The sequence below is a fragment of the Pomacea canaliculata genome, linkage group LG9, assembly GCF_003073045.1.
Source record: "Pomacea canaliculata isolate SZHN2017 linkage group LG9, ASM307304v1, whole genome shotgun sequence".
Classification (NCBI taxonomy): Eukaryota; Metazoa; Mollusca; class Gastropoda; order Architaenioglossa; family Ampullariidae; genus Pomacea; species Pomacea canaliculata.
Window position 1 is genome coordinate 5,290,253 of NC_037598.1, and position 26,576 is coordinate 5,316,828.

The 26,576-nt window shown below is 39.6% G+C and overlaps 2 protein-coding genes, 1 long non-coding RNA gene and 1 other non-coding gene across 6 annotated transcripts; 2 read left to right on the top strand and 2 right to left on the bottom strand.

The window, feature by feature from the left end:
* Nucleotides 1–69: 69 nt before the first annotated feature.
* Nucleotides 70–6,025, top strand: LOC112571771 (UPF0691 protein C9orf116 homolog). Of its 2 annotated transcripts, XM_025251049.1 has the most exons (5): nt 70–150; nt 914–1,016; nt 1,992–2,108; nt 3,978–4,111; nt 5,439–6,025. In XM_025251049.1, the coding sequence occupies exons 1-5, from the start codon at nt 142–144 to the stop codon at nt 5,505–5,507; spliced, it is 432 nt and encodes a 143-aa protein (XP_025106834.1). In that variant the 5' UTR covers nt 70–141; the 3' UTR covers nt 5,508–6,025. The 2 variants fall into 2 exon arrangements, with proteins under 2 accessions (XP_025106834.1, XP_025106835.1); XM_025251050.1 differs by lacking the exon at nt 1,992–2,108 and having other exon boundaries at nt 76–150.
* Nucleotides 5,688–11,635, bottom strand: LOC112571772. The gene is made up of 2 exons (XR_003100880.1): nt 11,499–11,635; nt 5,688–6,597 (listed from the first exon to the last, which is right to left on the bottom strand). It is a non-coding gene; the product is annotated as an uncharacterized LOC112571772 (long non-coding RNA).
* On the top strand, nt 8,077–25,231 carry LOC112571768 (calcium-activated chloride channel regulator 1-like). 2 transcript variants are annotated; one of them, XM_025251046.1, is made up of 14 exons: nt 8,077–9,435; nt 11,493–11,639; nt 12,479–12,623; nt 12,844–12,958; nt 17,164–17,326; nt 17,808–17,946; nt 18,666–18,775; nt 19,451–19,675; nt 19,864–20,163; nt 20,697–20,927; nt 21,067–21,343; nt 21,486–21,659; nt 22,702–22,923; nt 23,539–25,231. In XM_025251046.1, the coding sequence occupies exons 1-14, from the start codon at nt 9,223–9,225 to the stop codon at nt 24,114–24,116; spliced, it is 3,039 nt and encodes a 1,012-aa protein (XP_025106831.1). In that variant the 5' UTR covers nt 8,077–9,222; the 3' UTR covers nt 24,117–25,231. The 2 variants fall into 2 exon arrangements, with proteins under 2 accessions (XP_025106831.1, XP_025106832.1); XM_025251047.1 differs by having other exon boundaries at nt 8,078–9,435; nt 18,669–18,775.
* On the bottom strand, nt 22,355–22,444 carry Trnam-cau. Its single transcript is given in 2 exon segments — nt 22,355–22,390; nt 22,408–22,444. It is a non-coding gene; the product is annotated as a tRNA-Met (tRNA).
* Nucleotides 25,232–26,576: the final 1,345 nt, after the last annotated feature.

Here is a 26,576-nt window from a genome sequence, read left to right on the forward strand (position 1 = left end):
AGCATTTTATTTTGTTTTTACTGTCAGCTATAAAATGGTATTTTATATCTATCGAAAGTTTGTTTCGCTAAACATGAGACTTGGTCTCTATGGTTACAGTACACTTCCCTTTTACGCTTTCAGAGGTAGATTCCAGCCGCGATGGAGCAGGTAAACTAACTGGCATTATCAGATTTTAAAACGCATTAAGTAATACAACAACAATGAGTTTGTATTTCTTGAATGATCTGTCTTAGATTCTGGTTTAAACGTATAGAGTTTTTCTTTTCGACCGCCCCTCCCGACAATTGCACAGCTAGTTTAATGACTTAGTATACATATCATTATAATGTGTAAGAAATAGTATAATAAATGTACTCACTGAAGTCTATAAGTTATCATCTTGTAGAACTATAAGATAATGCAAATAAAACTATAAAATAAAAGTGCTGAAGATTACAGAAGCAGTTAGATACGATGAGTTGCAGTGGCGTAAGAAGATCCTCGATCGGCTTTGGGAAGAAAACTCGATCGTGCTGACAGTCAACGACTCTCGTATACATTATTAATTCGTGCCTCCTTAGTGACTTTTTTGAGGGATCGGCTTCTACCCTTTCGCCCCTGGTCTACACGCCAGTGTGTTGTACTTTATGTTTGTGCAATATAGTTCTTAATCGGGGGAAGGGGGACAACACTATATATATATAGTTAATTCAGGACGGATCTAAGAAGGATATCATGAATCTTCCCCATGTTGAAAGAAAATTGTCTGAAAGTTTTATCAGCCTATGACTTTATTTTCTATAATGATGAACCAACTGTAGAAAGTGCGGAACTTTCATAAAATCAGTTTACCAGATAATCTTTACCAAATATATATGAACAATAAAATTGAACTTCACTACTCAGGCATCCTTTTTTCCCTATTGTGAAGGCCTGCTCAAGTGACTGCCTTCCTGGAACAGTATCCAAAGGAGCAAAGACCCATGAATATTATCATACTTCAGAAAATTTACCTACACGATTTGACAATCCAGGTAGGTATCATGCATTTGCTTCTTCGACTCTCAAATGCAATTTTGCCTGCATATTTGGCTTGATCAGATCTATAATAACAACCAATATAAAATAATTAATAATGTTGTTTATGAGCTGTTGTTGATGATAATGTTTTTCCATTTAGCTGGATTCTATTTCAATATTTTATTCCAGTAAGCTTTCAAAATACATAGGACACACGTACATTTCAAAAATATTTTTAAAAATATTATTTCAAAAATACATTAGTTTATTTGATTCTTTATTATCATTAAGTAGAATCCCATTTACTTCTGTTTTGATAATTAGGTGCAAAGCACCGTTCTTGAGAAATATAGCTTGATCCACTTCTTGATAATATTTACTAGTTTTATTTTAATTAGTGTCAAGTAAGATTATCAGAATAACAACCCATGCTTTACATTTATTTACTCCTGCTTTTTATATCTGTTTGCATGTATATTGGTGTTAAAAAACCTTCATGGGAGAAAGTGAAGCAGCTGTTTGATTTCATGCCATCGTTTAAGAGTTGCAGGGAATAAATATCAATGCTATATGATTTTATTGTTTATGTTTTTAATATTTTCCCTAATAATTAACATAGTTTGTATAAATTCTTTAAGTTCTCTGAAAAAGAACCATCTAAATAAGTATGCTTTATAGATGACACATTTTAAAACAGTACTTTGACCGTCCTCTGGTCAGTGGCTGTAATAATTTTCACAATTGTTCCTACTAGGACAGATTTAAGAGATGACTTTTTACACTTAATCTTGCTTGTATTTTAAATATTTGTGCTGAAGCACGTCTTTTCTGTGAGTTAATATACTCTGCAATGTAGACTTAGACAAGTCACAAGCAGACAAAATTTACCTTGTTCTGTTTTATGACATTTATACCACTGTGAACCTTATGGTGACATTATGCCTACTTCCAAAAAAAAAAAAGAAAAAAACCCTGCATTGTACTTTTAGCCCAAACAGACACCAGTGGTTCCCGATGGTATGTGGAGGATCGTAACAGAGGAAACCCCGTGGTCACATTTACTGGACCACTTGACTATAAGCCATATAAGGCACCTTCTGGCTCAGGTGGAGTCATGTGCTCAATGTGTACTCAATGAATTTTTGAGTGAGCATTCTAAACAGCATGCATGGTTGACTGAAGACCCATTTACATTGTCACCTCTTCTGTTCTGCAGATTTTTAGCAATGTGGGTTTGTTTGCATGGGAGTTTGGTGATTCATAGATTGTTTCTGCTTGTCCTAACATAAAATATATATATTTTAGTTTTACTGAATTGTAGGGAAATAAGTGAATTTCTTATTTATGTATCCTGCAACTACAGGATATTTTTGCTTTGGATCTTTTTGTGAATTTCTATGATGATCAAGTGTGAAATAAATAATAAATGTAATATTTGAATCAGATAAATCTGAAGATCCACATGCATGTGTATTATTGCACTCACACACACACAAATGTGTAAGGTTGTATATATATATATCACAAGGTCCAGAGATCTCTCAGCACAAACTGTTTGTCTACATCATGAGGCTTAATATGAACATAGATATTTCATTCATTTCACAAACCAGCAACTGCAAATCCCATCAAGTGTTTTCCTATGCATTCATGAACGACATTTTTTAACACAAAATACTGTTTAAGTTCTCTGTTGTTATTGTCTAAAACAATAAAACTTTATTTTAATGTCTTTTTCAAAAAAGAATTACCCATCCGCTAAGTAACTGAAGTGAGTGGCATAAGTATAGCAAAGCAGTGAAACATTTATACTATTGCTCTTCCTACACTCTTGATGTCACTTTCCTGAAAAAGGAGACCGCTCATTTTGGGCAATGAATGGGAGACAAGAGGTCCCTTCAATATTTAGACTGAAGGGGAGATAAAGAGTGTGGTGCTGTGCCTGCATGACTCCTGACTGCATTTTACACCTAGCCTTAAATTCATCCTAAGGAGGAAAAACTATGCTACACATCTGCTATCAGAACTTCTTTGGGGAGAGGGAGGGAAAATCTAGCCATGACTCACTCCCTACCTCCCCCTCTATTTTTCCCTTTCTCGCTTTCATTGATACTATCTCAATTACCATATTGTCCAATTGGCCTGCCTCGTAGAGACTCTAGGTAGTAGTTTTTGTTTCCTTTCCTTTGAAGCTACTAAGGATCCTTAGAATCGAGAAAATAAACATGCTCCCAGGCAATGTACACCATCCAAACATAAATGACTGAACCATATAGACACACAAAATAAAAACTTCCTGTCAAATTTGATATGGATCAGAAACTGTTTGGGTAATTTAGCAGTGGTGTCAGAGGGCATGCACACATGCATGCACACACGTACACGTACATGGCACACTTTACTTTAAGGTGGAAAATAATGTTTAGTCCATTTTATCAATATGAAGTTTCACAACAGATTAACTATAAAAGCATTGTCTTTTATTGCAGTTATTGTTTGTTGATATTGTTCCCTTGTTTGAGGGTTTAATTAATAAATTAAGATAGATAGTAGATATATAGTAGTGCAGCATTTTCTGTTGTGATCTTACAATTCCTGATAAACTGGTAACCTTGAATTATGTGTTGAAAATTGTTATTAATAACTGTAACTTTGCAAAATATGGTTAGGGTTATTTTCTGTAATGAAACAACATTTAAATTTTCATAATACAGTAACTGATGACTAAGAAAAATACAAGGAAGATCATATACATTTATTACTATATTCTAACTTTTTTCAGCCAATTATTTTAATTTTATTTAGTAGCGTTTTACACAGTTTTATATAAATTTATAATAAATATCTTTATATTTTTTCACATAATACACTGTTTTAATTCTGAATGTATGTGAAAGTGTGGTGACTCTCAAATGAGTTTTCCTTGAGCACTATGGTCATAAAGTAGCTTGTATGTATATATGTGTATGTAACAGAATGGTTTCAAGGATATGGTGGAAAAAATCAACATCCTATGTATCGCACATCAAATTCCAACTATGGAGCAAGAGCTCCCTCAGTCCACACCATGCCAACACAGTTCCATGCCAAGTCACAGAAATTCTCTATGGTATGCATACCTTTGTCTCATTTTTTTATCTTCATATTGTTCATTTATCTTTATCTAGCTCAGTTTACTTCTAGGCTGCTAATGAATACAATGTGTATGTTATATGTGTGTCTACGTGTATGTTGTGTGTGTATGTTTAGGAATGAGTGCACTTGTGGGAATAGAATAATTCTGCAAGGTTCTAGCTATTGAATAGAACTCACCACACACAACACAGAAATAAAAGAGAATCCATCTGCTAAGTGCTTTTGGAAAAGGCGAGCTTTAAGGTGTTTGTGAACTTTCCTGTGCATTGGCAGAGAATTCCATATTGTGTGCTCAAATACATCATAAGATCCCTTCCGAGAAGCAGAAATGGTGAAAATTAGTTTTTCAAACAAAAAGGTGTCCTGAGATCTCAGCATGTGAGAAGTGATGTTGGAGATTAAATGATAGTGAATACGAATAAATGAATAGGCTATAAGATAGATATAGGCATCAAACAGGAAGGGAGACTCACATTGCAGGCACTGAAAATAAAGGGAGGCTACCTTGTACTCTAATGTCCTAATGAGAAGCCAGTGATGTGTACTGGGCAGCTGGGTGGAGGAGGTATGATAATCTTGATGGAAAACGATGCAGACAGATGATTTAAGCACTAAGCTTCTCAGAGTGAATGCAAAGCTAAAGGAAGGATGAATGTTATGTGAAGATGGCAAGCAGTTATGTAACTGTGTGGCATGTTTAGCATCAAGTGTTCAGGCGAGCTATGTCCACCATTTAATATAGACTCTAAGGCAAATCCTAGTCATTAATGTAGATGGCATGAGATGCGTGCCTCACATTTCTCATGTCCTGGTTAGGAGTTAAGCTTTAATAATGGTTGTGAGAAACAGGATGTATCACAATATAGAATAAGATTCCATGTTCACCATATATTGGCTGGTCTTATTCCTTCTCAACAGCACATCATCATGCTCTACATAAGTGGTGCCCAACCTTTTCTCACCCGAGGGTCGCACTGTACATGATATTAAATCTCATGGGCCAGAACATGGCGGTTTTGCCAGAATCTTGACGTTAAAAATGCTTAAAATGATTGGGCTGGATGAGGCACTTTCACAGACGATAGGTTGGGCACCCTTGCTTTACATCATGCTAAGAAAGCAATGAAGAGATCAGGAGATTATCATTTAGTAATCTTTTTTCTTTCATATATTTGGAGCAAAGAAAGGTGTATTTTATGACATGATAATTAGATGACTGTTTCAAGTAATTTAAATTGTCTTATTTGCCTTAAAGGAAAATGCTTGTTTACTTAAGAAACATTTTTTAATCTTCATTTCAGCACCTAGGTAAATGTGGTATGTACCGTAACTGTTCCCTTAACACAGAAGTGGACAAGAGCAAGGTTTAATAAGGATACCACAGATACCCTTCAAGTTTTCAGTGCAGTGCTTCACCACCATGCATTATCTGTATGGAGAAGCAAATGTTGAAGAAAAACTTAAGAGTGTTTTTGGTTCTTTTTGCTGGTCATAATGTTCAGATGTCCTGTTTCACTCATTTTACCATTTGAGTGCCAGTTCCAATTCATGGCCACCTTTAAGTGCACAGCACACACTTTACCGTGAAATATTTTCTAAGGCAAGTAAAATATTTCCCCACAATCTGTGGATTTCTGCCTTCATTTTCTTAGAACAGTATTGTTTTATTTATGGAATGTATTTATTTCTATTAAAGGTAATTTTTGTAAGTGGTGGTATGGGGATATTTTGAAGTATTACAAGGAATTTTATTCCAGTTATTATTTTGAAATATTTAGTAAATTATTGCAGAGCACAGACTGTCTTGTCATAAATACCCATGGACTTTATTCCTCTTGTTCTGTCATTGTATAAGTCACTTCAAGATCATTATAACATATGAAATACACTTGATATTTTTAATGAGTTGTGTTAAGTGAGAGTGTATGTGTGTGAGTGTGTGAGAAAGAGAATCAGGAAGGTGGTATTGGTTGTGGTAATAAGGTTAGTGAGAGAGTGTGTGTGTGTGTAGAGAGAGAATTATGAAGGTGGTTTTGATTGTGGCAATGATGTATGAGTAAGCATGTGTATGTGTGAGAGAAAGAGATATAGAGATAAAGAGAGAGAATTAGGAAGGTGGTGTTGATTGTGGTAATGATGAGCAAAACATAAACCATTAGACATGTTAAAACACAAGAAGACACATTTTTAAAACATGTATTGCAATGACAGCTGACACCATCTTTATTCAGCATTCATTTCTTTCACCTGCACTGGTTGTCCAATGCCGCTCTGCCGGCTCTATAGAAGAGGAGAGGTGGAAGTGCTGAATGAACACATGGTATGAGACTTTTCCCAGAGAGCTGCTCATCAGTGGCGATAAGCAAGTCAGATCCAGTCAGTCCATTCCTTCATGCTTGCCTGCCAGTTCATTCCTCTATCCACTAGATAGTGGCCTTGCACCAAACACATTTACTGATTCTGTTTCAGAAATGACATGAAGAACAATGCCAGGTTTTTTCTGTATCAGTAAGCCATGTCTGGCATTTGTACAAGAGGATGGTCACCAGAGGTAGTTGTACAGTTGGTGCTTGATAGCAAGCCTACGGTATTGCTATTCCAGATCCCATTGCTTCAATATTTATTAAAGAACAATCAAAATTTACAGCATTCAAAATTAAACTATAATTAAATAACCCACGTCTAGAGGATTATAAAAGTTAGCATGTGTTAACAGATACCAATCTTTATGCATGATTTGAATTTTCAAAATTATAATAAAAATTTTATTACCTTTTTTTTTCTAGAAAGAAAACCTTGCACATTAATTCCTTCATTCCTCATTGAGCTGCAGTCGTATTTTTTCCCCATATGAAAGCATGAAATCATTATAAATATGTAACAAAAAGTTAATAAAATTAGTATGCAGCATCGAAGAGATGTTACAAAACCATTGTCAACGTTTTGCTTGGAAGTTAATGCAAATTGTTTAAACCATTGCGTTTGTAAAAAAAAAAAAATCGTCATTCTATAATAAGATGTGAAAAATATTTAAGAGTTGCTTTCTTTGTGATATTTAAAACAATTAAAACATGGGCTGTGAAAAAAGCGTTTATTGTTCAAGACTAATGCAGCAGCAGTCTCCAGACAGTGTTTCCTGATGAAGTGCCAACTGCTTAATGTATGGCACACAAGCCATTTATAACTTGCAGGCATAAAAGGTGTCATTGGGTGGTGTTGTCTTGCGTGCCAGGAATGAAACGCCCTTTCAATCTAAGATTTTTTCTTTTTTTTTGTTGCATTAGTACATAATGAGATGCAACAAACCCAAAGATGATTAAAAGATTGAGCTTTGAGATTCTTCTTTGACTATCATACTGGGATATTTCAGTCTGGTGATGATAGTCGGAAGAAACGATCAATCAACGATCCCTTAAAAACTGCTGTCACAAAAATAATGTAGGCAGCATCGATCAGTGCATGGTTTCAGGAACAAATCTTTGCACGTTTAATTACAGAAAACGCAGTCTAATTTTGTATTTACATTCACATTTTGACCAGGGTTTTATGTTCTGAAAAATAAATCCCAATCATCTTAAACATAGTGAAACTCCTTATATTGTGCACATTCCTTCAGTTGCCATCATTTCTAGTGGTGTAGGTGCCAGAGAGAGAGAGAAAGGGGCAGCTGCCCTCTCAAAAAAGATACTAAGGAGGCAAGAATGTGATCGTCATTTATGTCAAAGAAGTAGGGACTGAAAATAACATTCCTTCTCATCTTAACCTCACTTCATCTCTTACTTTCTTCTAATAATAGTTCTTTCTTGCTCCAGTCCACCAGTTCCAGCTAAATAGGAGCACATTATTCGCACGCAGAGACCGATAGCTGTCCCTCTTGTGTTCATCATAATTTACATATGTATGGTTTGTCTTTTATGCTGACAACATAGCAATTAAGGCAGAGGGGTAAAAACCCACAACAAAGTCTTAGTGAGGAGAGGGTGCGGGGCATGGAGGACACGTCTGTCTGGGGACAGGGGGCAAGTGAAGTCAGGCAAGAAGGGAAGGGCGAGAGAGGATGCATTTTGGGCGTGTGACAGTTAGCTGTCATAGACTATGCAACAGCCTTGATATCCCCATCCAGCCTTGTCTCATCCCCACCACCCCACCTCCTCCACACACATACACAGCTAATCAGTAAATCTGCTCGCGTGACGTTTGCCACAGTTTCGTCCCTGTGCTCACCTACACCGACAGTCGTGACAACGTCCTTCAAGTCACACCTGAGTTGTCCGTAGTGCCTCTAGTTTAACAATTCCTCTTCTTGCTCCTCCCCACCACTCTTTCCTCCCACTTCCCGACACTCCAACTGTCGTTTGGATTCTCTCTCTCTCTCTGGTGAATTCAGTGTGACACAAGCAATTCTCCCTCACACATCTCCTCCCATCCATAAAAATTCCTGTGCGTCCGTTTCTCCGGCAGCCCTAAACTCTCGAGTGAAAACAGGTACGTGACATCTCGTCACACCCGCCTGCCTCTTAAGCTTCCACTGGCACATTCGTGACGCTCACCTAGGATTTTAAGTTTGTTTGTTGAAGTCACCCGAATACAGTTACATGCGTGGACGGTTTGGCGAAATTCTGGAGGACAGTTTCAGTGTTGGGTGAGAAATAGGTCGTCCTATGAGTTCTGTTTGTGTGATGACTGTGAAATGAAGAACATCCATTCAATCTGGAAACTTTTGTCAGTAGTAAAATCGTCGCCATCTTCAAGTTTGTAGGCAAGGAACCTTATTCAGTCCACTATGATAACAAATTTCAGCTGATTGTGAAGAATGTTATGCAATGTGGCATTTACAATTATTTTGTTCTTCCATCAAAAGACACATAAATGTAAGAACAGCTAGGTTGGCTGCTTAGCTTCCGACACAGAAAGAGTTAAGGAAAGAAAATATTTGGGATAGTGTATCTGCTGTTGGAACTCTTTCGCTCACCCGCTCGATGATCACCTTGAATGAATTTCAAACTAGTATCGTTAGTCATTCCACAGGAGAGGTTGGGTGACACAAAAGGTTGTTCCACAGAGAACAGCCAGGGCTGAGTACATATGTCAAACATGAGAAGGGACAATTGCTATCACAACGGTAAGAAACTGTGGAGGGTGACCAAGATGAAAGCCTTTATAATAATGGTCAAACTGATGGTGCTGTGTGGACTGATTGACGCCAAGGTGAAGCTGGTGGACAACGGATTCGAGGGGATAGTTGTGGCCATTAACCCTTACCTCAAACAGGAGGAGGCCATGCTGCGCCGACTGGAGGTGAGGTGAATGTATAACAATGTAATGCTTAACAAGTCACTCATCATTGTCAAGTTTTTTTTCTTCATTACTTGCTTGTTTCTTCTTTCTTTTGAAGTCTTTCTTTGCTTCGTCTTTTGTCTGTTTGATTTGTTTTCTTTGTTTTTATTTTTTTCACAGAAGCTAACATTTCTTTCTTTCCTCTTTTGTTTGATTTTCCCTTCCTTCATTTCTTTCCATCTAAACAAACTCGTGATTTCATATGTAGTAACAAGCAAATGATTCTCAATGAGTAGTATTCAAAAACTAGAAAACACGTGCTTGTTCCGATGGAAAGAAAGAAACTCTTCGTGCAAGTCTCTTTTCCTACACAGCCTGTCCTCAATGTGATGTGAAGACATTTTTATGTAAGGAAAGCAGACACGAATGTTCCTGAAGCCAGGCCCGATACAATATTTTGTCTCCAGTCTGTCCACCACTCTAGCAAAAGTCTAATGAATAATTTGTTAACGACTAGACGGCACGTGGGTCGCACTGCCTCTGGCCTTGACCCATTGACCTGTCCATCTTTAGGCCTCGGCTTAGATCAAAGGATTACCGGGACAAGTTTTGGAATATTATCAGAAAGTTTAGCTTGTACACAAACATGTTGTCTGGATACACCTTGGATTAAGGAAGGAGTTTCGAATGTCTGCTCTGTGTGTGTATATATATATATGAAAAGGGGAAGAATAAACTTGAATTATGATGCAGAACATTTTTGGGGGGATATCCATTTGAAACTTCTCTTTCTCTCTCTCTCTCTCTCACTCACACACACACAGGTATAGAATATTCTAAAAGGAAAACGAATTCATTCGCCAACCCTTTCTTACACCAAGGTCATAAACATGGTGACATGATTGATGCTTTAAAACAACTGCATGTGACTTTTGGCTTTCCTTAATACACACACACTCTCTCACACACACACAAAATCGTGGTTGCCCTGACGACAAGGTGAGACAAATAGCTCGGCTACAGAGACTGCGACTACTTGCACACAAGTACCCATTGTCTGGGATGTGTAAGGAAACTGTCGTCTGCACAGATTCAACGAAAAGCTATGTGAAATTTTGAAGGTGATTTATTGTCTGTATAAAAGTTCTGTTTGTGGTCGGTGGATAGTCAGCTTTGGTGGCGACAATGAAACAGTTTGCTTACGACCCTAATCTGGGTAGACTGCTTTATACATATGTTTATGTGTCCTTACGGTTCATAAAGTTGTGCAGTGTTTGAAAAAGAATACTTGATAGTTAACAAGTATATAGGTCAGAGTTCTAAAGCAAACAAGAATAATGATTTTAAGCAAGCATTCGGAGTACATGATATGTCATATCTTCGATGCCAATCACATCTCCAACAATGACAGAGACGACGATGGTGATGATGGAACCACCAGTTCTTGGAGCATCAGCACACAAAATATCATCAATAATTATTTGTGAAACACCACAGACTGAGCTAAAGCCTCAAAAGCTCTACACAAGTTTTAAAATTACATTCTCTTTTTTTATATGAAAAATTACAAGCACAGAACCTCGGGGGTCGGGGTGCGAATGCAAGTTAGGCAAAGATGAAGGCTTTGCTATGATGAAATTTGACCTCTGACCACCCATTGTTCTTTCATCCCACAAGACGATTCCATTATTATTATTATTGTTGTTGTTGTTATTATTATACCGTATAAAATGTGCAGTTGATTAGTTATAACGGGCTAAAGTAGGTGTGTAGGTGTGGGGGACGGATGGGTAGGTGGGTAGGTGAGTATATGGGTGGAAAGGTGATTGGATATGTGTGGGTGTGCGCCGCGTGTGTGCATATCATGATTTTTAAAAAAATCCAAAAACCCCTTCCTCAACTCAGGGGGAGAAATGGGCGTCATTGTTGTTGCTGTTGGTGTTGTTGTTATTATTATTAACGTGGACAAGACAGAATGTCTTAGAAGCGTTGTAAACTTAACTCAAACAAATCGTGCTGCTACTTTTTATACAAGGGGGAAAGGGTTTAATTAGAGTAATAAATCATTTCTGTTTCAGACCTACCTTACCGACACATCCAAAGTGCTTTTCCGTGCAACAAGAAACCAGCTGTATTTCCGAGAGTTTATCATTGTCATTCCAGAGACGTGGAAGGCGCTTCATTACTACGAGAACGCACTCGACATTCAGCTTGATCGAGCACAGGTCAGAGTGTAAAGGTTAACACCCTAGTGGAACAATTAAAGTCATAAAACTAATGAGATGCAAATTTCTTTTTCTGACGATTGGGTAATGATTAAGACGCTTCCGTTCTTGAGATACATGCATTGAAACATCAGCATGCTCAAAAAAGAGGTCAACACTGACGTCAAGATTGTATATTTACTTTATGAGGCATATCTGTGTCATGATATTTTACCTCTTCACGTGTATGGTGATGTTTAAAGGTTCGCATCTCGAGAACGGCAGGGAGATAGATATTCCTCCCTGCTTTACGAAAATCTTTTCACGGAGTTTTACACAGCCGTTAAAATAAAAAACCACTTTGCCCTTTTGCAGCCCACTAGTCCTTCAGAGCAAAGGAACTAATGATGTTAATCGGGTATGGGTACATTTAACTTGTTACGGATTGTTAGTTATTATGAAGTTTTTATTTTGTTTGCATGTGTGGATTTTTTGTGATAGTAATTACATTTCCTTCACTGAAATATTCTTCTTATCTAGGACAAGAAGGGTTTAAAAGAAAAAAGTCGAATCTTTAAAACAAAGTGTTTCACGACCAATAAAAAACGAGTTCCTATATATCTATATTTGTAAATGGATTAAAAAATGTTTCATAAAAAGCCAAGGCACAAAAAGGATATACAGTGATAAATTTATTTTTCACAAAAATTCGAGAAAATTTGTCTTTCGGTGAATTGATGCCAGCGCGCCTTGCTGCATCAGTGCTCAAGGAATGTTGGGAAAAGTGCTTTTAAGCATCAATGTCATCATTGGTTTTAACAAATATTTGTCTCTAAACATCTACTTACTTTTCTGAACAGATTATAATTGACCATGCAAACCCGGCATATGGCGACGCCCCTTACGTCAAGCAGTACGCAGAATGCGGTCAGCCTGGACTCTACATCCACCTGACGCCATCTTACCTGTTAGATGATGACGTCATTCACAAGTGGGGTCAGCCTCGTGAGTATTGTGTAACTGTTGATGATGTACATAACACACTTCTCTCTCTGCACATTGTAATACACTGTACACAACACACTTCTCTCTCTACACATTCGATCCAGACAATCATGTTTCAGTCAAACTTCAGAGTGAAATCTTTGTGAAAGCGTGTGAATACATACATAAAGCACTCTGACTACATCACTTTGACTGATGTCAACTATTATCCTAACTGCAGAAAAAACTCTGGTGCACGAGTGGGCTCACCTGCGGTGGGGACTGTTTGACGAATACCCCATTGATGCACAGGACGCCGAGTTCTACCGCTACAATGGAGTGTGGGAGCCGACACGGTAGGGCCTTATTTCTTCTCACAATTTTCTTACAGTTATACATCCAATTTATGTATATTAATTTATTATATTCATTCTAAATATTTGTTATAATTAAATGTGAATCTGAAGTTTCAAAAATATTTTCATTCTATTCTGTTCTGGTTAACTGTGTCTTCACCATCATTCTTGTGTGATGACAGTCATGTTTGTTGATATTATGATGATTGATGACAATCTTGTCCACAGGGTAAACAACATAACGATGACATGCCTCAGTTAAAATTAGTATTGAAGTAATAACTTCTCAACAACAAGGCACAGTAATGTAGATTGAAATTACAATAACGCTCCTCCCACCTGTCACTTGCACAGTAGCATAGCATCTACGATGATCATGACGACGATGATGTCCCTCATTACAGATGCTGTAAAATCATTGCAACAGTTTCTATAGCTTTACCTAAGCGTATTCTATCCATGTAGCATTATGGGTAAAGAGGATACTGAAAAGAGAGGTACGGGATGTTGATGTGCATACAAGTTCATCCTAGTTCTTAACAGATTGCAGTGTTGTTTGTTCTGTACACATTCTTCCTGCTAATGGTTGTAACGGGTTACTTAGAGTGGGTGGGTTAAAGTGGGTAATTTATACTGGGTGAGAGTGAGGACAAGGATGAGAAAAGGAAAAAGAGAGCATGGTGATTACATTAGCATGAAGAATGGATGCGAGTGAAGGATGTCCGTGTGTGACTATGCGAACGTGGTGTGTTGTTTTTGTTAGGATTTTCCTTTCTTTCGTGTGTCACGACTTGATATTCTAATTCCCTGAAGGGTTGAAAGGTAAACTAACTTTTAAATCCCGCATCTTGACTCCAGTCAAGTGACCTCATCCGCTCCGCCATCACCCTTCTGGCCACCGACGTGTTAATTTTAACCGCCACCAATATCACTTGCCGACGACCTTTCTTGCTTCCACTTCGTCACGCCTACTTCATCATTGTCACAACAGACACACGGCCTTAGTTATGGCTGAGTGTGATTACAGGCTGGCAGCCACACCACCTTCAAGCGACTGCGCCTGTGAGAACTGTGCAAGTGTTGATATGCAGTGTTGCACAGTGTCATGTTGTTTGGACATATGTATGCTTGCAAACTATCTTTCTGTGTGTGTGCTTGCAAAGTGTCATGTTGATGGTAGACTTTCAATAGAAACGTGTTTTTCTGTACTTAAGATATTTGTGTTTGCAAAGTGTCAAGTTGCCTGTCCTTGCAAAGTCTCATGTTACAACAGATGGTGTTGCAGAGATCTTTGCGCCTGTAATGTATGCTTGTGGAGTTTCGTGGTTTAAATACATCTGTATGCTTGCAAAGCTTCCCATCATACATACATCTGCATTATTGCGATGTGTCACGTGACCCGTAGGCCACCCACTTGCAAATGTCATGTTGTACACAGAACTCTATGCTTCCAAAATGTTACCATACGTATGTGTGTGTGCGTGCCTGCAGTGTCATAGTGTAATGTTTGATGTGTCATGTCCGGCCTATGTGCTTGCAAAATGTTCCTTAGCATGTCTGCTATTTTGTCTAAAACTGCAAGTCACACCAGGCCTTTGCAGCCTGAGCCTTCTCATCAGTCAGGAACACCTGAGCCTTGCTTCTTTTATAACCGTCTGTTTGGAGACTCACTTTTTTAAATTGCTATTTGTCTTCTTCAAATGTCCGGGCAAAGCAAAGCCTTGTCGCAGGTGTGTGTTGATGGTGTGGTCGGCTCATGCACACTGTTTTGACTGGGTGGTCATTTGTAATATGCCTCTGGTCTCCACAACACACGTGTGCATTTAGACTCACACGTGCGCGAACATACACCACACACACAGGTACAAGCTTCAACACACTCGGACAGTATCACCAGCTCATGGAGACCAGAATTCATTCTCATTCTTGCTTTAGGTGCAACACACATTCTAATACACCCTTCCCCAGGCTTTTTCATACAACTGATGCAACACATTTTCTCATACATCACACACAACTTTTTTGTCATGATACACTTTATCATACTTATTATAAACTTCCTCGAGGCAAGCAGTATTTCATACACTACACACAACAGACTTTATACACAAAAAGACTTTATTATTTTCTTACGACACACTTTCTTATTTACTACATACAAAACACTGGTAGAATTAATGTACACGCATACAACACAATTATACATTACATACAATGTTCCTTCCCATACAACACATCCACTAGCACAATATTACTTCACATGAACACTCAGCACACGCTTTCTCATACACTACACACAACACACTCTCTCTCTCTGTACATCCAACTACAGATTTAAATATAAATATATGTTCATACAAATATAAATTTGCCCAAAGTTTTTCCTCTATCCCTTCACCCTTATAAACTTTCTCCCCACATGCATTAGAATGAAGGGAATACTTACATTATCCATACATTAAAACTAAATTACATTAATTACAAACCTCTCGGCTTCCTTTTCCTATAATTCATCTTTATAGCGAACAGTTGTTTATTTTTTATTTATTTATTTATTTTTTTTGCAGCCCCCAGTTTTCCAAAAGTATTTTTAAAGATTTGAACGACACCTTGCTTAGCTTTCTTTTTTGACAGATCATTGAAGGCGCCTGAAAAGACATTATACTCGTAAAGAATAGACCAAGATATTTATGAGTTCACTACTTTAAGTACAGATCTTTTTTCTGCCAGCCACATGACCTCTGTTTCAAAATATAACGATATTTGACTTTTATAGGTTTACTGTGAGGTTTAGTGCTTCAGTAGTTTTGGATAGAACATTTAACTGATTTTGAAAGCCAATACCAGTGTCACAAAATAGTAACACTACATCCTCAGCAAATAATAAAATGAACATTTAGACAAGATTGGGGTGAAGTACACCATTTTTACCACTCTGGATAATATCTTGTGCCAGTTCATTGATAAATAATGAAAATAGGAGAGGATTGTTTATATTTTCTTGTTTTAAGCTATTGAGTAAAAACAGAAATCAGAGAGGCCTGCATGTTCGTACATAGAACATACGTGCCTTTACAATTGTGTACTGATTAAGGCACGATAATTTTTCATGTGAATACTCTTTCTCCCCATCACTTGTCATAGCTTATATCGAGAAACAGAGTCAAATGCCTTTTGAAAATCTATAGACTATATATATATTTTTTTTCGTAAGAGATGTCGTGGTAGTACAAACAGTATGAACATGTGATTGTGGATTGATTTCTTCAATAACATTTGTTTCTTCGGTCCACTCGGAAAGGTGATTATTTAGAATAAAAGTACATAATTTCCTGCCCATATTAAGAAAAGAAATGCCTCTATAATAATTAGGATCTTCAGTGTATGAGAGAGAGAAAGAGAAGCGCGCGTGTGTCTGTCGGCCGTGTGTTGGGCTAGGCACTGTGAGAAGAAACCATAATTTATTTCTTCCTCTCACAAACACACACAAACACGCATATGTAAGTCAGTACCACACAGTTCTGCGACAAGAAAAATGGTCGTTGTCGTGACATAGTTTATGGCCGGAAATGTTGGGAGCCCGCGAGGTGAATGCCAAACATAGTAACACATTTACAGCTGTCATGCACTACAAGGGTAAACAAAGCATAAAATATTTTGTTAGGAGCAAGGGCAAACAAAAATAAGAAAGAGAGAAATACGCATTGTGAAATAATAAAAGGATATGTTCTCAGAAAGCCTTTTCATCTTCAGTCCACTTTTTTGAAAATGAAAGATAAAGGAAGTGAAGAATCTATGTATCCCAGGTTTAACGCCATGATGTCTTCAACAAGATATGATTGGCAAGATTATGCAGCTGTTAATTGCTTATTGCAGTACTTAAGAAGAAATGTTCAGCGTACAAAGAAGAGAAATTTCTCATCAAATTTGAACATGCATTTGTTTCTTGCCGTGTGCCTTTGACTACGTTCTTTTCTAATCCTCGTTGTCTTTATACCATCATTAACATAAATATATTTGTTCCTTTCTTGTATTCTTGATGACAAACTACACAAGGGCATGAAAAATTAAACATATTTGTTTGATAAATGCCTTTTTATGGGTTGCTGATCATTCAAAAGAGCTTCTGATATCAAAGCGTGACAAGAAGAAAGTGGATAACACTTGCACAAAAATCTAAGTTGTCTCTGCCTTCTGTTTTCTAGATGCACAACAGAAGTCGAAGGATCGATTCTGAACCAGTTTACCAGCAAGCAGTGTTCTTTCGACTATTTCACAGGGAAGCCAGAAGGTGCCTGTCGGTTCTTCCCTCGAATGAAGTCGAACAAAGCCGTCAGCTCCCTGATGTTCATGCAGTACCTCGAGAGTGTGAGTATAAGAGGGTGTTTATGTAATACCTCGAGAGCATGAGAGTATGAGCGAGAGTATGTGGATGCCCAGTTGTTGAACTTCTGTCAACTCTAAAGTTCTCTGTCATGTTCAGTAGCAGGGGCAGAAGCAAGGTCACCCAGGGGTTCGTTATGGATGAGAAATATTCCAGGCTCCTGTACTTTGTAACAGGCACAGACCTACAGCGTGGGCTGATAATCATATAATTCTGTCTTGCAAACAGTTTACTCCAGTGGTTATATACCTCTGTAGATGATGAGCATAATTATTATAAAACATGAAGAGAAGGATGTTCATTGCTGAAGGATGTTCATTTAACTACTGCACCTAGACCATTCTTGGTGGAATTATGCTGTTTTTGAAGGATACGTGATATTAATCTTTGCGGATAGTTACTGTACGATTTTGAAATCACATGCAGCTGGCAACACTTATGCGAGTGATATTGGCTTTATTTCAGATCGTGGAGTTTTGTGATGACCCCGTCCTGTCCCCACAACCACTACGTCATAATTACCTGGCGCCTAACAGGCAAAACCGTCTGTGTGCCTACAGAAGCGCATGGGAGGTCATGCGAAAACACTCAGATTTCAGAAAAGGTGCGCAATAGACTAAACATTGCTTCTTCTTTTGACAAAAACGATGAAAGCGGCGGCGATGGCGATAACAATGATGATGACGACCATGATGATAATAAAGACGGCGATAAGAGATTGAAAAATTCGTTTTGATGATGATACATCTTCATCTTCGCTCCTCCTTCTTCTCCTCATCATCATCATTATCATCGTCGTCGTTGTCGTCATCGACGTCTTTTATGTCTTCCTATGATTTAAAATAAATATTTTCACTGTTATGTAACTTTGTTAACAAATATATCGTACACTTTGATGGAGAAAACAGGAACTGGTACAGCTTGCAGTGGTGTCAGGATAGCTGATGAAGCACTGATCGCCATGCCAAGCTTTAGATATTTTAACAAAAATGACAGTTACAAAAACAAAAATCCTTGAAATAACTGACCTAAAATTAATAACTAAAATAACGGATTTAGTTTCTGGTTTTCCTGATTTTATTGAGAACTTTCTGATTGCTTCAATTTCACCAATCATAATATATGCATTGCACGTGTAAAAGTGTGTCCATGAGAACTATGACCAACTTAGCCCACATTCAAACTGAAACAGATTAGAATAAGAATTAATGCCGCCACAAGCCTGAATATCAATGAGTTATTTTCTAAGGATTTACTATATTTAGATTCGCGATTGCACCCCACGGTTACAAATGTCCATCAATTTGTTGAAATCGGCTCCAGCAGCTTCTCACCCGCTGCCAGAGGACACCGACACGACCCCGAAGTTCCGGTACGTCCAGGTCCAGCCACGGAAGCGCGCCCTGGTCCTCGACACCTCTGGAAGTATGACGGTAAGGTGGAGCCTAGTTCTAGCTTTCCGATAAGATGGAACATGTTGATTAATATTTATAGAACATTTAACTATCAATAAATTTATCTTATATTAAAGTACAACAAGAAAAGATTCATAAACAAACAAATTATGCGAAAACAATTTATTGAAAAATTGTGGATCATCTAAAAGGTGTCCCAGTGCTTACAAGCTACAGTACTGTTATCTCCCTCTATAGCAATTATCCACTCTCCCATATATATGTACATAAACGTACCTCTGGCAGTTGTTGCTGGTGTTTTTATACCAAAAAGTTTTCGTGCGTCTCAGCATTTCCACAATGCTTTTCTAAATTTGTGTGCATAATGTCCTTGAATAAATTGTCTCTGGCTGTGGACGATTTCAGTCGAGGTGTAGGATATTTCCTTGGCCCATTTAAAGGTACTCCAAAATCACTATCATCATGTGTAAAACGTCTGAACCTAAGTATGCAAACATAATATAGTACACCGTGTGTTAACACGACACATGAACTCAGCATACCCCCACAGGGAAAATTTGTCATGCATACAGAGTCTGAGAAACATAATCAATCACTCCAGGAAAAGTCAACAAGTTTGTTTGTTCACCTGTTTACTTTCTCAAGTGCTGTTTTCGACTTCTATTTATCTTTTTTTTCTGCTTTTGACTACAGGGGTCTTCGCTGAGCGTTATGATGCGAGCAGCAAGCAATTACATCCTGAGCTGTATTGAGACCGGAAGCCGGCTGGGCATTGTACAGTTTAACACTAACGCCACCATCTTGTCTCCGCTGGTGCAGATCAACTCCGAGGCTGATCGACAGACGCTCATCAAATCATTGCCCCGACAAGCAGACGGCAAAACCAGCATTGGAGCCGGCCTTGAGAAAGGTTTACAGGTGCGAAACAGTTGAGTGCATGATGGGCAATATTGAAAGTGAGAGGTTGGAAACTATTGTCTAACTTCCAGCTGCATTTTTAACACACTCGAGCACTACTATGATGATGATGATTGATGATTGATGATGATGATGAGTTCAACCTAAGGGAGGGTGATGAGGTGCATATGTATTTATTTATTTTCCAGCTCTTGGACTCGCACGAAGACTCCAAGGCTGGAGGCACCATCATTCTCATTACGGACGGCAAGGAGAACGAGCGGCCATTCCTGGCCGACTTCCACCACGAGCTGCAGGCCAAGGGTGTGGTGGTTCACTCCCTTGCCTATGGCCAGCGTGCCGAGCAGTCCATCGCCCAGCTGTCCAAAGACACCGGCGGCAAGACCTTCTTTTACAGCGGCCGCAAGGATTCCACGGCCTTCATTGATGGCCTTGCCGCCACTGTCGTGTCTGAGGGATCCATTCGTAAACCGGAAGTCGCTCTTCCTGTAAGAAAGTTTAAGGGCTTCCCAGATGGTGTTTGACTTTTAAATCCCGGTCTGAATATCTTACAAAGTTCATTTACAAAGTTCTTACAAAGTTTTAAATTTTGGCGAAGAACGCTTCCTGTAAGAAAGTTTAAGGGCTTCCCAGATCGTGTTTGATATTTAAATCCCGGTCCGAATATCTTACAAAGTTCATTTGTTTTAAATATGGGCGAAGAACGCTTTCTTATGCACAAGGACAAAAAATCAGTGACCTTAAAGAAAGGACACACTATTGAAGTCAAGGAGAGAAAGAATGAGGAAAAAAAATACTAATATAAGAATTGTCAGGGCTGTACACAATGGAGGCATAGGCTAACAGACTTTTAACCAGATGTACATGTTCTTATTTCTTTTTTTTGCGAAAAGCATCAGTGTAGAATTGTTCATCCTGTTTAATTGACTTATTTGTCTGTTAGATATTTCAGTTTGTGATTACAGATGTATCTCACAAGTAACAAACAACCATTGTACACACCAAGTGATTTGTTCAACAGCTTCTGACTGAGGCTGGAACAGTGTTCGGCGGTTCCTCCCTAAGCGGCGAATTCTACGTGGACTCCTCTGTGGGGCGGGACACGTCACTCATGGTCAGCTACAGCCACCCGGTCAACGTCTCCATCGCCGGGCCCAATGACGTAGAGATAGCACGTGACACGCACCCCGAGCACTATCAAATGGACGAGTTTTCTGGTGTTTTGAAAATTCACTTGTCCGGTCTAATCGAGGTGAGCTCATCAAATTGTTTCCCATCCCCTTGAAGTATACAAGTTTGGCAAATTATTTATTATTATATTATTTATTTTAGGTCGTGTTCGAGCACGTGTATGTCTTTTGTATATTACGCGAGAATTTATTTATTTTTAGTCTGGCACGTGGGTGTACAACATCAGTACCAACGAGCCTCAGTCAAACGTTTTGGTGAGCGTGCAATCCAAGCCGCGCGATCTCGGAAGTGACGTAGTGCACGTGACCTCATGGCTGCCGGAAGAGACGAGCATCATCTTCGACCCGACGCAGAAGCTGGGCGTGTATGCTGAGGTGGCGCGCGGAAGTGCTCCGGTTCTGGGAGCAGAGGTGGTGGCCATCGTCGAGCGACCGCAGTCTGTGTCGCTTCAGATTCCACTGCGTGACAACGGGATCGGTGAGTGTTAGCAACACTCAGATATTTATTATGTAAACAAATAAAAAAATCGAGAAAGTCATAAACAAAAGTTAGGCCTGAAAATGTTTATTTATGTCTGTCCAAATATGATGTCAGTGTTTTCCGTGCATGCCTCCTGCAGGTTCTGACGTAATCAAAAACGACGGCGTGTACTCTGCCTACGTCATGGCGCGAGACATGATGGGAGACGGCCGCTACAACATCAAGATCAAAGCTACGGGCTTGCAGGGGGAGACAAAAGTTGTTGTTGGCGGAAGCGGGCCGTGGAGTCAGGCCCTGGAAGTGACATCATCAGGTACACAGCTTTGTGTTTTCGGCAGACCTCGCCTCATTTGAATAATCGTAGTAATATACAACGCGAGACACCGCCACAACACAACCACCTCCATGTTCAAATGCTGAGGAGTCTTGTGAGAAGTATGTAAACAATAAGCAATGTTCTTTTGTTTGAGACATCGTCTTGTGAGCTAATAAACACTGAAGGGGTTGCATAACCTGGAGGATGTGACTGAAGGGAATTATCGTGTATACGGCGTCATGTGGATAGTGGAGCTCACCTTTCTCTCCTCTGTCCTAAACTACCCTCATAAGTTCATCCCCGTACCTGGCATAATACTTATTTTATTTGGGGCATATTCGTACAACTAATTATTATTATTATTGCTGTTTTTCCCCAGTTATATATCAGCCCAACGATCACGCTGGCTTCATCGTTCGGAAAACTTTGTGTGCGTGTGCTGTATTTAATGGGAAGTAACCCTTTGTCGCTTGTTTGTCATTGTCATAAATTACTTCCCCTTACAGTTCCCGTGATTTCCTCACTCGCCGTTTGCTTTTCTTAAAACCTTGTCGTGACTGATTCCGGACTGATTTTGAGATCATGCAATCCTGTGAGATTTTTCAGCGAAAGATAGCTTGGAACTTCATCCCTCTACTCTGACAGGAGATACTTTATCTATACTCTCTCTGCTTGAACAAAATGCAAAACAATGCCCCGGGTGAGGATCGAACTCACGACCTTCAGATGGCTCGGATTTTTAGACTATGAGACTGACGCGCTACCTACTGCGCTACCGAGGCACCTGGTATCGGGTATTTACCCTGGTGTTATCCTCCTGATACCATTAGCCTTCTCCATGCACTAAGAATAGTGGTGACTATCGTACCCGCTATGATTTACCCTTTGCGGTAGCTCTTTTCTTCCCCAGATAGCTTTTAGCCGCCCCCTCTTTTTTTTTTTTTTTTTTTTTTTTTTGCGGTGTTTACATTTTTGCTTGTTGGTTAGACCGAATAAATTAACCACGCGACTGACTGTGTCCCACTGGTCTGATGTTTAGGTCAGAGGTCAGAGCTGCAGACTAGGAACTTGGAGCGCTTTCAGCGAGTGACGGCAGCGGGCGAGTTCCGGGTGACAGGTTTCCCGGAGACTTTCAGTGAAATTCCAGATAACATAGCACCGTCTCGCATCACTGACCTCCACATCAGTTTGTTTGACCCGGGTGAGGGCAAGGCCGTCCTGGAGTGGACCGCAGTGGGCGACGACATGGACCGTGGGAAAGGTATCAGTTGCAGCATGACATTTTCTGATGGTTCATGGCGTCAGTGAGCGCCATCTTGGTGTTTGAGGTGACTAAAGAACACGTGTTGAACATGAGTCAAGAACAGGATATTTCAGCACTCTAAAATTGCGATGCTCAGTTTCAGCTAGGTCCACAACCCAAAATATTTTCAGGATCAAGTAAAGAATATACTGCTCTAACAATGCGCTTGACTTCCAGTTCTTAAAAGAGAATTAGAATAATCAGATTTTAATGCGAAGAAATTTTGAAATGGAAACCAGAGTTTGTATACTACATAATGAAAAAGTATCTTAATTGATATTGCAATGTGGAAGTGTAGTGAGGAGGATATTATTATATTTACTTCAATCGCCCGGGACCTAAAAAGTATAACAAAGCAAAAAGAGAAAAATGGAATAGACCATTTCAAACACTTTACAAACCCAATCTCTCTATCACAAACCCTTAGTCGAAAATCCCAAAATTTATTATAAGAACCTCTAGAAGTTTATTCACAAACAATAAATAGATTCCCTTTGCTACAATGATAAGCCGAGTTGCTATGTTATTGTCTGCCGATACAGAAAAGTAAACCATTTCCATTTCTGTCTACAGCATCCAGGTACACGATCCACCTGTCCAGTAAATTTGACCAGCTGCTCGCCTCTAACGCGAATGAATCTGTGTGGACGGATGTAGACGACCAACTACTGTGGAACCTGTCGAACCCACAGCCAGCGGGCCAGCGGGAAAGCATGGTTGTCTCCCTCCGGCAGCTGCGCGATAACGAAACGATCTTCATGGGGGTGCGGGCAACCGACGACAGCGACAACAGCGGCGACCTCTCCAATGTCGTGACGGTGTCGAGGGCGCTGGAGCTGGCCGTGCCCATCGAGCACGCTCCGCCAGGCCACGGTGTGCCTTTCTACCTCAAACTGCTCCTTCCTCCCGTCTTCATGCTGATCATCTTCCTCTGCCTCATTCTGGTGCTGGCCTGGACCAGGCGAAACCGGAAGCTGGACTGCGACGACGACCAGGAGGCTGAAATGGCGGCTAGCATCTTCTCGCTGGATCTGACGACTATGAACTATAGGAGTGAGGGGCAGTACCGTCAGCGACACCTGGAGGACGTGGAGACGTGGAGTCGTGACAGCCTTGGCTCCAGCAGGGAAAGCCTCAACATGCCACGATAACCGTTAAATGTGAACCCTGACTACAGTGAACCAGTATCAATACTAAACAACACCAAGACATGTGTACAGGAACCTTGACTTACGAACACCAAATTCTACAGACAGCTTTAATATTAATAAGCCGAGAAGATGACTGAACAAGACTGTTTTGTTTTTTATGTTTGTATTTTTGTTTTTTCGAAAAAGGAAAAGCAAAAACGAACATTCCCATGCATGAATGCACCAAAGAAACTTTATGTCCGGGGTTAACGTTGGGAGGAGTAGGGCAAGAGATGGCGATGGTGTTGCTCTGGATCTTTTCTCTTTCTGCCCCACGTTGATCCACCCTCACCCCAAAAACAAGCAGTCGTGTACTTGGACAAAAGATGCTGCGAATGAGACTTGAAACAGTTCGGGTACAAATATCGACATTGGACAATTTTCGTTCACTCAATTTCTGTGGTCGTTTGATTACAGCCAGTCCGAAACCCCATCTTAGTCTTTTCTAGGACTGAGGTACGACGAGGTCATATTTGTGAATTGACTGATGAAACTTTCATCTTTCTCCTCGTCTGAAAAATTATGCTGAAAGCAAAATAAAATTTGTGACGATAGTGCTATGCATACTTAAAGCAGTGCATAGCTAGAATCGAATTAAGTACAAATGTCCAGCTTTTACAGTTAAGCAGACATTTATTTTTGTAGTTGCATCCTTTGTGTGCATTATAGTTTAACAATACACAGTTTATCTGTTAAAATGTTTTAAATGTGTTTTTAAAATATTACACAGGGTTTGGCAATTTAAAACCAGCAAGAAAATGATGATTTGTGATGAGAGAAAATGTTAAACTGCGAGAAGGAATGATGAATTAAGAGGATGAACACACAAAACAGTCGGCAAGGTAACAAACCTGAAACAGAACAGAACAATAATTGCTTTCAGGATATTGACTTATTTGATATACCATCTCAACGGACTACGTGCGGGCAGGTCACCCCATCATATTTACATGTACAGACCAATGTGTGAAAATGCATAACTGCATACTAGATAAATCCAAATGGTAATAACAGGAGAACATTGCGGGATCTGATAAAGTTCTCCTTGTAAATAAAGCTGTTTGGTTTATTACGCACTTCAACTTCTTGTTATTGTTGTTGGTTGGTTGGTTGGTTGGTTGGTTGGTTGGTTGGTTGGTTGGTTGGTTGGTTGGTTGGTTGGTTGGTTGGTTGGTTGGTTGGTTGGTGTTTGACCATTTAGACGGGTTGCTGATTACAGGAGCTAGATGGAAGAGAAGGGGGCACAGCCTGTCCAGTCAAAGGGAGATAATGCTTTGACGTACTTGGGTGCATCGCCCTTTCAGAATTTAGCTCCAACGACTTGTCGTCATTGTTTTCGTTGCTGACCATCAGTGTGAGATTCTTATTAGAACTGAAAACCTTTACATATTCACTATATTTATAAGATGTTCACACACCTTTTAACAGCATCGTTAGTCAAAGCAATTATATATATACTGAGGATCCGACATTCTACTTTTCGTCGAAAAGAACGCTGATCACCTTTGCATTTTTATTTAGCAAGAAAAAAAAAAATCTTTACTTGAACCATTTTCCAATACACTTTCTTGACAACTAACGCTAGATCCATCGTCAACAACCACACATAAATAGCATCCCCCAGTAAGGCCATGCGTTATTTCAGTTGCAGCCATGGAGGGCAAAGGTCATTGCCATCACGGGAGTCATTGTAGGACAGATGACCCGCGAGGACACAGGGGCAGGTCATCAGGAAAACAAACAGCGGGTATCGCTTGGAGACAAAACCTTCCATGGGAAACATGCGCTCGCGTCCTGACCCTAACCCTGACCCCAGATTTTCTACCTCGTCGACGTCTGTCTGCACATTCGTTTGAACTCTGCTCTCTGCGCTGGTGAGGATTCCGTATTGTGGCAGTTGGCGAAGTTATGTGCGGCAAGAAAATAAAGGGTTTCGTTTTGAAGCATGCATTCTCCACGCTAACTGCCTTCTTTAATGACCCGGTTCTTCATTCATCTCAAGCATGTAACCCAACGCCAGCGCCCATTATCAACACCACAGACCCTCCATGGGAGCCCTATAGCTGTTACTCAGCAATGCGGACACTTTTGACAGGTTTGAACTGCCATTCACAAGCTCAACAGTAGATTTCGCCTCTTTTGTCCTCCCTCTCCACCGATACACTTCTCTCATCCCCATACATACGCATTCACACAGAAATATCGACACTCGATCATGGCGTCTCCCTGTACCTACCCCACTTTTTAAAGGCTAGCCCGAGTAAAACCTAGATTAATTCTGTTTACAAAGTGGTAACATTACCTATAATCTATCCTATAATTTGTAACAATTGCATATTTTTTTAAGTCGGCTGCTAACCTAGCGGTCCCTATCTTATCTACTGACCACAGTTATGGCCTCAGAGAGCTGCTGTAGATACT